At 38.6% G+C, this 10,994-nt stretch overlaps 1 protein-coding gene across 1 annotated transcript in view; it reads left to right on the forward strand.

Moving 5' to 3' along the window:
• Nucleotides 1-9,322, forward strand: part of LOC139946539 (E3 ubiquitin-protein ligase UHRF1-like) — a 35,003-nt gene extending 25,681 nt beyond the window's left edge. The window contains exons 14-16 of the mRNA XM_071944233.1: nt 70-209; nt 765-863; nt 5,821-9,322. Coding sequence (XP_071800334.1) covers nt 70-209; nt 765-863; nt 5,821-5,967 — 386 coding nt within the window. The 3' untranslated portion in view covers nt 5,968-9,322. The remainder of the gene's footprint in view (nt 1-69; nt 210-764; nt 864-5,820) is intronic.
• The last annotated feature ends 1,672 nt before the right edge of the window (nt 9,323-10,994 follow it).

Here is a 10,994-nt window from a genome sequence, read left to right on the forward strand (position 1 = left end):
TTGTGTAGAAACTGAAGAAGATACTGCCAAATAAATAAACCAGAATTGATTTATTTTATGATTGTGTAGAAACTGAAGAAGATACTGCCAAATCAACGCCCAAGAAATGCAAGGTGACAATTCCAAGTGACATCCAGAAACTGATTGATTGTGATGAAACCAACAAGAAGGTGTGGGAAGAGGTAGCCCAGGAGATCCAAACAGGCAAGGTATGTTGGCTAGATTCATTTAAAGGCAGTGGACACTATTGGTAATTACTCAAGATAACTGTTAGCATAAAACCTTACTTGGCAACGAGTAATGGAGAGCTGTTGATAGTATAAAACACTGTGAGAAACAGCTCCCTCTGAAGTAGCGTGGTTTTTGTTTAGTAATTTCTCAATAAAATATTTGAATTTGATTTTGAGACCTCAAATTTAGAACTTGAGGTCTCGAAATCAACCATCTAAATGCACACAACTTCGTGTGACAAGGGTGTTTTTTCTTTCATTATTATCTCGCAACTTCGACGACCAATTGAGCTCAAATTTTCACAGGTTTGTTATTTTGTGCATATGTTGAGATGCACCAGGTGAGAAGACTGGTCTTTGACAATTACCAAAAGTGTCCAGTGTCTTTAATACTAGGATTGTTTTTTTAATACTAGGAAAGAAATCATCATGTGACCACCTGTCAACCAAAAGGATCGCCTTAACTTTCTTTGGGAATTGTTTTTTTCCTACAAATTTGATGTACTACTGAATTCTTATACGTTTTGTTCTCAGAAATTGTTGAGTGCAGTTGAAGATGCGTTTACATGCATATGTTGCCAGGAAGTTGTATATCATCCAATCACTATGCCATGTCAGCATAATATCTGCAAGGTAAGTCGCTTTACTTAAAGCCATTGGACCCTTTCGGTACAGGGAAAAAAAAAAAGTTCACAGATTTACAAATAACCTACAGGGGTTGCCCTTAATTTTTTTTTCAACTGGCCAGCAGGACCAATTGGCTTAATTTTTCACTGGTCCGCCAGGTTTTTGACTGGTCCGTCAATTTTATTTTAAACTAATAGTATACTGTTGTATACCAACTACTCGATTTCCGATCGTCGCTATTTCAAAATTCATCATGAATGGCAAAGTCAACTTAACTGCACTGGAAGCCATACTTTATTTATGTGTACCAAGTTATTGTGCTGTTAAGGGGGCTCATTATTTTGAGAGAATTTTTTTCTTTAAAAATGTAATAATATTATTATTAAAAAACAGGTCAGATTATTTGTCAGAGCAAATTGGAAAATTTAATATGATCTTTATTTAGGTAATTTTTTAGTCCATGGTTTATTGTAAGCACTCGACATCAAAGTATTCCTATGTTTTGCTATATAAAAAAACACACTTTAAAACCGACTGTTAAAATATCATCAACTTTTTATGTTTTTCCTTCAAATCTACGGTGGGGAGGGTTACGTGCGATCGCTTTAGTTATTTTATCATGTTTAAACATTGCCTATTATTGTAGTTTTAATAAGTATTCATAAATATAAGACATCCAGGGTTCGAAATTAGCGGTCGCCCGGTCGCCAAATGCGAGTGAAAATAGCGGCGGGCAAGTGAAAACCCTTTCTCACTAGCCCGCCGGGCGAGTCAAATAATTATTCCTTTTCACATATAAATGAGGGTTCAGTGGCAAAATCCCACAGAAATCTTTTACTAAAGCTTTTAAACTAGTAAGTTTGGCAATTCTAGATACTTGCTAGATTTAATTTTGTCGTGATCAGGACCGGAATTGCTGTCGGTCGTTTCAGAAAACAAGTACAATCAATTAAAAACACGATGCACAAACCACATGCTGTCGAGTATCCTAACAGTACATGTACATGTACATGTACACGGTCGCCCACTGGTATGTCCATGTCCATGCAGTAAGCTTGGGCGGTTCCAGAAATTTGGGGCTCGGTTCCGGTTCCGAAAAAAAGCTCGGTTCTGAGACATACCCGGTTCCAATTCAATATAAAACATAAGCCGCCCGTCCCGAGCTCACACACACACACAATTGAGCCGATCTATTTTAACTGAAAATAACCAAGTTAATCAGACATCGGTCCCGAGCTCACATACACACAATTGGAGCCGATCTATTTTTAACGAAAATACCAGAATACCACCCCAAGTCAATCAGACATCGCGCCACCGAGCACCTATTCTCCCTGCATTTAAACAAGTCTTTGATTTGGTCGGCAGTAGTATGTTCGTTGTGTTGCAGTACATCTGTAGTGCAGTACGTCCGTAGTGCATGCAGTGTGTCGTCTCTGTACATACAAGTGTACATGCCTGTACATGCATACAGTACTGTGTGTTTTGTGCATGGGGCAAGCTTTTATGAATATGGATATATCGGCAGCCAATCACAACGTGCTGTCTATTTGGACTTTGGACTCTGTACATGTACATGTATATGCATGAGATATGGTGGTGGTTGTAGATGCCTATGCATTAGAGGGGGCTGTGCACTGTGTATGCAGCCACATGTGATAGTTGATACTCATGTCGGCTTGAAGCCTTTGCACACTGTATCTGCGGTCACCGCTTTCAACATCAAGCCTCAATTTCTAGAGCCGGTTCGTCGCAGGATCGGCTCCACAGAGTCTTTTATAATTGGGACTCGGTCTTTTAAAATCAGAACCGACAAAAGCGGGTACCCGGTTCCACAGAAGAGTGGAACCGCCGGTCCGGTTTTCAATTTGGAACCGGGTAGAACCGGGTAACCGAAGGAACCGCCCAAGCTTACCATGCAGTATGCACAGCACATACACAACACACACACAGTCGTCCAAAGTCCATTCTGACCAACACTCTGCACGCTGTGATTGGCCGTTGATGGCTGTTGATAATTCCATATTCATGATCTTGACTAGACTTCAATGCAGTACACGTTCGCTAACGGAGTAAATAATTGCCACACGTTGTGCATAATGCCTGCAGACTGTGCACAATGTACAGACTTGGAGGAATTCCAATAACATGGACAACTTTTGCCAACAGAGGGTGTTGCGAGGCAAAGTTCATTGAATTATTTCTCGATGTGCGTTGTTGACTGATTGTTGATTCATGAAGATTTTGTTGCAAACGGAGTTCAAAAACATGTTCAAATCAACCGACCCCCTAACCATGAAGTTATTAAAGTTGTTGTTGATGGAAAAGCGATAGTTTAAGGTTAAAATTCAGATATAAAATCCTCAAAAAACCCCAACAATTTTAACTTCATTTTCGTTTTTGCATTTTTTGAAAATTTTGTGTATGCGGGCTACTGAAAAAACCTGCGGGCATTGTGGTTGACTTGCCCGGCGGGTGATTGAAAAAAAAAGTTAAGGGAAACCCCTGACATCATACCGAAGTTCCCAAAATCTTCCCACTTTCGTCCAGAAAAAAACCCAACAAAAAGTCAACATCAAGATAGTTGCAACATCCATGAAGAGAAGCCTATGAGTTTTACGGTGATTTTTTGACAATATTATTATGGGAATGCCGGTCGGTGCCGGCGTCTTTTTTGTGAGAAAAAAAAAATTCATTAAAAAAATATTTTTAAAAGCAGCAAAAACAACCCCGCCTTTGTTTAACCACTCTATGGTTTAACACATGATTGCTTTCAAGTCTTTCTTGAAATCAACCCGCAAAACCCCCAAACAACTGCGCATTATGTGACCAACAATCAGTGTTGGACAATCAGCTAGGACATTTTTAGTGGTGGGCGTAGCTGATTTTAAACTTGGTCAGGAATTGTGAGCAGTTCGCACGTACTTTGTTGTAAGGATAGTTTTCAGGGCTAAATATTAACATTCCAATCGTGCCAAATGCACATTATGTAAGATTCAAGAATCACAATTTTTAAGTATAATGACAATTGTTATTACAAAAAAAATTGTAAATGTGTTAATACAACATAATTCTGATGCATTTGTTGTGGACAGACTGTTTTTGAAATAGTTTCTGCTGTTTGCTTGTTGTAATCCCACCGCGATGAAGTTGAACTTGAACTTTGAAGGTGGAGTAACTGTCTCGATAGTCTCAGGTACAGTTTCATTCTCGGCACTAACTGAAGCTGTACGAGATACTTTTATATCATCTTCCAATCTTTTCCCGTTTTCCAAAAAAGTCGTCCAGCTTACCGTACATTGCGAGGCCATCTAAAAATTTACACAGAGCGCGCTGTCACACGTGTGGACGAAGCGAACGTGTTTACATGCCTACATCCGGGACACGCGAACTTGCACACTAGACTTTACACAGCCCTTGTACTGTTGTTGTGTGGCGATACTGTTTGTGTGTACATGGAATGCGTGAAATCCCCGCGAAAACCTCACGACTAGACTTGTAGTGCACTCTAGGGTCTACCACAGCGCGCGCTGGTGTACACCACATGTACATACATACATCGTGTACATGTGCACGGTACCAGCACTGCTGTCAGCCTGTATAGACGGTACGCCTTTTACACTGTACTATAGTTCGTTCAATAAAAACGTCGGGGCACACTTCACGAAGAAAACTTCACAAGATGGCAAGAGGCGCAAGTTACGTGGGAAAACACGTTTGAGATTTTTATTGCTCGTAATTCTGGCTCAAAAAAATTACAAACTGCATTTGTAATGACAAAACACGAAAAAACATGACATTTTAGTCTTGCAATGTGATCAATATCAGTAGAACTTTTACTTTTTTGGTGGGCGGCAGTCTATTTTTCAGCTGAAGTGCCGGGCGGAAATTGTCAGTGCTGGGCGGGCCCGCCCACCGCCGCCCACCGTGGCTACAACGCTGCCAACAATAGCATGGAGCAATAAACCAATGTCAGAGATGCCAAGTCCAGAGGACAGCTATGCGTGAGATTTGTCAAAGTTCCCCCCCCCCCCCCCCCGCCTGGAAAAAAAAATTGCCAGTTTTAGAGGGCCTTTCGAAATCGCCAAGTTAAAAAAAAAAAAAAAAAAAAGAAAAAATTGCAGAGATTTAATTGTTGACAAAAAGTGTTCCAAAATGCATCAAAAACCTCTTTAGAAAACTTGCATGAGGTACACAGGAGATGTTTATGGTTATTGTGAAGGTATGATTGTGTCAGATTATTTCCTTCCAAAATAAAAAAAAAATTGACTAAAAATGATGTCCAAAATCCTCCGCTCACTTCTTCTGCCTGTTGTGTCTTCGCTAGAGGAGCGCATTTAAAGAATTTGCTAAACGAATCGGGAAAAACTTGTGCGCAATAAGCGTTTTGCGTCTGCCGAATTTTAGCTGAACCTGCTGGGAGAACAAAAGCATGCGCAATCGGTAAATTTGCGTTTTGTTTGTACGGCAGCTCAAATTGATGGTTCTGATAAACCGCGTGCAATCTGAAGATTGTGCAAACATTGTAGATTGCGTTTTTTGTACACACTGGCGTGATTTGGCAATGCATTGTCGTTACTAAAATAAAAATGATTTTAATTTTTTTCCCCCGGTCTGGCCCCAATGCGTGAGAAAATGGTTGCTGTGCGCGAAATAGTAGTTTACAATATCATTTTACTTGTAATTAGTTTTTCACAAAAAGTGGTGTTGTGGCTAATTTCAAACGGGAGTAACTCAGCAACGCGATACACCCCAAAGCTTAGACACATACCAAATTACTGCTACTGATGTGTTCTTTCCAGCCATGCATATAACTCAATTTTTAAAATTGCCTACATCTGACTCATGTTCCTTAAATGCCTTACTGGTCAGTGTTTAATTATTTGAACCATTTGATGTCTGATATGCTTTTTAGTTTTGGCAGACCATCGATAACTGTATATTTATGTGAATTTCTTTGCAGTCTTGTCTTCAGCGATCATTCAAAGCCGATGTTTGCCAGTGTCCTTACTGTCGTTATGACTTGGGTAAAGGCTATAGTATGGTATTCAACAAAGAACTACAAGTCATATTGAAGGAGCTGTTTCCAGGTTATAATGTGGGGCGTTAAGTTCCCACATGACGTAAATCAACCACCTTTACGGGCAATTTGGAACACACAGCCATGCATTTTGCGCAGATTTCACAAAACTCATTGCCTGATTGGTTACTAAGCAGTGTTGTTTTATTAACAAACTAAGCGCTTGACTCACCTGCAAGCCGAAATGCAATTTGCCTGTAAAGATGGCGTCTATTGCATATATAGACCCACAACACGCAGGGCGTCTCTATGGGGTCAAGATATACACACAAGGATGGTACACGTGTTTACGCGTAAACACGTTTACACATGTAAACATGTGTACACCTTTAAACATGTGTACAATCCTCCAAATAGACTTGCAATGCAGGTGCGCTGCCTGTTGTGCAATGGTTCAATACTCTGTAGGCTTTTTTGTAATAAATACGTGTATCTATCAAGTCTCTACCTTGCTACATGGCCACTGTAAAGTACTGGATTCAATATCCAAGTCTATGGTTGAATTGGAATACAATGAATTGCTAATCATCCATTCATGCCTGTTGAAATGGTTTAAATTTAGGCAGTAAATTGATGTTTGACATTACTATGATGGTCTGAATGATGTAAAGTTTAACAATCCTCAAGCACAACATAATGAAATGTATAGGAAAGATGGTCTTTAGTGTGGAGGCATCTTATGGAAGCCTAGTAGGGATACACGTTAATTGAAATCCAGTTCTAACAGTGAGAATCATTTCTAGTATTGTTTATGTATATACAATGAATGGCTAAAGAATGTTAAACCCTATTAGGATTGGGTTTTGGTGTGTTGTTTGCCCTGCAGGGTCAGCATCTCCAAACGTTCAAACAAATTTTCAAAGTGCTTTCCACAAATTGCCTTCTCTTTTTTGCTTAATTTAAAAAAAATGTATTTGAGATTGGCAGTTTTTTTGTTTATGATGGAATAAAATAACAATTTTAAAATGGTCACTACTGAGGATCTATCTGTAACAAAGACAAAAGTCTTCAATATTTCCATGTCTACTTGCCTAATAGACAGTCTGTGTGTCATTGCACATAGATCGTTTCTACAAGTTTTATTAGTCATTGTTCATAACATCAACTGATGGCCAAAAAAAATGCATACGTGCATCCATAAAAATGGTCTCACAATGAAATCGCACGCACAGGACGCACTCATTGGTTGCCTTGGATCAGTTGAGTTGGTCCATGAAAAACGTTTGAAACCGTTTGTTATCAAACTGATATGGCTAGACAGATGTTTTAAAAGTAGATTATAAATGATCCTTACAAACATGCCCTGAATTTGGATGATTTTCCTTTTACTTTGCAAGCTAATGCGGCTAATTTATGGAGTCAAAACTTTGAAAGTACAAAAATCCTTCAACACTGTAAAATATATGTAAATAAATTTTTCTATTTCTTTATAAAGTGATGTTAAGCTGTGGAGAGTAAGATACTGTTGATAAATTACCAATTATTCATGTTCTATTTAAAACTCGTTACATTAAAATTTTACTCTTACCTCATTTTAAACAATATTAAATTTAACATTTTTTAAGTGTATTGCCAAAATGTGAGAGTAGTTAACTGTAGCTTTTTATATCCAAATGCTTCGACTATTGTACATATTTCTTTTATAAAAATATTAAAACAAAGTACTTTTTTGACAAATTGATTGTACTGTGCCTTTAAATGTATTGGGAAATATTAATAGTATAAAATCTATTGACTGTTAAAGTAAATACAAAAATGCCGATTCTAGTGTGATAAGTGACTGGCAGGTATAGTTCAAATATTAAGATAATTTATAACACACCTCTTGCTTGTTCTGTATTCTGGTTGGCGGAAACACGGTCACGTGGAATGAACTAATATAGTCTAGTCATCGCGCGCGCGTGTTTGCGGGAACAAGTTCTCGAGTGGGCATTAGTCTTAAAAAAGAGTGCCGGTTACAGCGCCCTCTCGTGACTTGAATCGTGAACAGCAAACACAAAGCTTCCTTCTTTTCCAGATTTCTGTTATTTCACATTTAAGACCGAGCTGTGTTATAAAACACGTATCAACTGGCAAATAGGTACAAGTGTACGTCTATTCCCCCTCGGGCCTGTGAGTGACCTATAGAGGGGCCTATTTCCCTCAGCCTTCAGCCTCAGGAAATAGGTTGCTCTTCTGGTCACTCAAGTCCCTCGGGGGATAGACGTACCAGCAGCACCAGCTTTGCCAATACGCCCATAGCACTAGTTTGCAGAGTCAGCTTTGCCCATAGTACACCATGTAGCAGCACTGGAACGCACCAATATGCCCATAGTAGCAGCACCAGCTTCACCTAGACCCACAAAGCTGACAATTTTAATTGATCAGGCCCAAAGCACTGGAGAGTTGGTAAAAGCAATGGTATAATCAACCATAGTTGGGCTACGGTTAAATTGTACAGAAAAGCTTTCCGTTGAAAATGATTGAATGCTATTATCGATGACATGACCTGTTGTGACCAATGCATTAATGAGTTTCTCTTCATTTAATGATTCGACTTCAAGGCTACATTGTTCTAATTTTTTTTAAAATGTAAAACTCATCACAACTACAATTCAATCATATTATATTATGGAGGATATATATATTTTACATTTAATGTATTTTGTGTTAATTCAAATAATGTTGTAATGTATTTTTTACTTATAGTTGTAAAGTTACACGGCAGATAGCGTTCTGTTCTGATTGGTCTTACGTCAATATTGGACATTATTAAATTGTTTAAGCTAACTAGTTGCTCCTTTTTAAAACATTTGTGTTCTGCTTCGGTTTTCCAGGATATGACATACCATCAGTAATTGCCCCACACACCTGTGCCCAATTTCATAGCGCTGCCTAAGGCAAGCACATTTTTGTACTGTAGCAGAAAAATTTACTTTTGTGCAAGTGAACACATGTATCCATGTGCGTTAAGCATCAGAAGGTTAGCATGTCTTTTCATGTGCATTAGCAGTGCATACCGTTAGTAGCGCTATGAAATGGAAATCGCACAGTAACCATAAAATCGGTCGCTAAGCAGCCTTATGAAATTGGGCCCAGGATTTGGGTTTGTTGGTTGTGTTTAGAATATTATTCTATAAACCGGAATTGTCACATCATAATATTCCTGCAAAGCGTAGGGCAAGGAAATTTGTTCCAGGTTATGTGTATGTGTATGGGTAAAAACCAAAATTAATATTCTTTATCCCGGATGCAAATTTGACATCTCTTATTATGTGTATGTGTTTACTATTAAGAGTTTGAAGGACAAAATCAATTTTTTTAAATATCAAATGTTGAATGTTTAATAATGTTGAATTAACTTCCACGCACTTGGATTGATTAAACGATTGGTGATGGACCTTAATTGTGGTTTTTGTAATTTTTGTTTTGTTCAAACACACAAACAGATCCAAACAGCCAATCTTGATTGGATTTTTTTAGCTGTTTCGTAGCGAAGCGCAGCGAAACAGCTCTTGTTTTTGTTAAAGTTTTTGTTATTATTATTATTATTTTTTGCATAGTTCTTAGAGAGCAATTGCAAAGAAACTTTCAGGGATCGAAGGTAATGATGCAATGTTGATCCTAAAGCAATGATGTCATGATGACGTCATCACCGGTCACGTGACGTCATCTTAAAGGTTTTTTATTTTAATCTTTGAAAATCTATATCAAATCAGCCAAAAGAGACAGGTTTCTGGTCGCGGGATTGGGTAGGGATAAATTAGGTCTCCATTTTGTTTTGTGTGCGTGACCTCACATGACCTCTTCTTCCGGTCGTAACCGGAAGTGGCCTCTAATTCAAAAGTGGCAAAAAAAATGAGTTGCTTTCAACGATGTTAGTGTCTGGCAATATTAATGACGTCACAATTTATTTATGCCAGATTTGGCAAAGTGCTTTAAATACACCAAAAAATTCAAATTCAGTTCAGAAATATGAACATTTTATTTACGAAACAGCTCTGCATTTGTGCACAAATGCAATCATGTCTAGTGTTTTTTTTTTGGGGGGGGGGAGGGCATTAGTGGGTTTAGCTCTCCTTTAGTCTCCTTTGCCTAAAACTGTACAAGGCTTGTTCTAAAGCCATTGGACACTTTCTGAACAGAACTAAAATTAAAAGTTCACAGATTAACAAATAACTTACAGGGTTTACAGAAGGTAACGGTGAAAGACTTCACTTGAAATCTTATTCCATGAAATGCTTTACTTTTTAAGCAACATTAAAACAATTCTCGATATTGAGAATAACAGATTTATTTTAAACACATGTCATGACATGGCGAAACTTGCGGAAACAGAGTGGGTTTTCCCGTTTTTTTCTCCCGACTCCGATGACCGATTACGCCTAAATTTTTACAGGTTTGTTACTTTATTCACAAGTTGTGATACAGTAGTGTGGGCCTTGTTTACTGAAAGTGTCCAATGGCTTTAAGTGTCCGACACATGTGCGGAGGGTAAATTGAGTAGAAAAAAGCATACCATAAAGTTGTAGGATTCAATGGTGTCTCTGATCTTGGTCCAGAAGGTTTATGAGGAGGATGGTAAAGGAGTCCGAGAGGCCAAGATTTGGTACCCAGTTTCAATGATACCCAAAAAAGCTCAAGGTCATGGTGCTTATCTGTAACAGTCTGGTAGGAGCCAAGATGTGGTACCCAGTTTGAATGATACCCAAAAAAGCTCAAGGTCATCGTGCTTGTGGGTTAACAGTCTGGTAGGAGCCAAGATTTGGTACCCAGTTTCAATGATACCCAAAGAAGCTCAAGGTCATCGTGCTTATTGGTTAACAGTCTGGTAGGAGCCAAGATTTGGTACCCAGTTTCAATGATACCCAAACTAGTTCAAGGTCATTGTGCTTATGGGTCAACAGTCTGGTAGGAGCCAAGATTTGGTACCCAGTTTCAATGATACCCAAAGAAACTCAAGGTCATCGTGCTTATGGGTTAACAGTCTGGTAGGAGCAAAGATTTGGTACACAGTTTCTATGATACCCAAAGAAGCTCAAGGTCATCGTGCTCATGGGTTAACAGTCTGGTAGAAG

Source organism: Asterias amurensis, chromosome 13, assembly GCF_032118995.1.
Source record: "Asterias amurensis chromosome 13, ASM3211899v1".
NCBI lineage: Eukaryota > Metazoa > Echinodermata > Asteroidea > Forcipulatida > Asteriidae > Asterias > Asterias amurensis.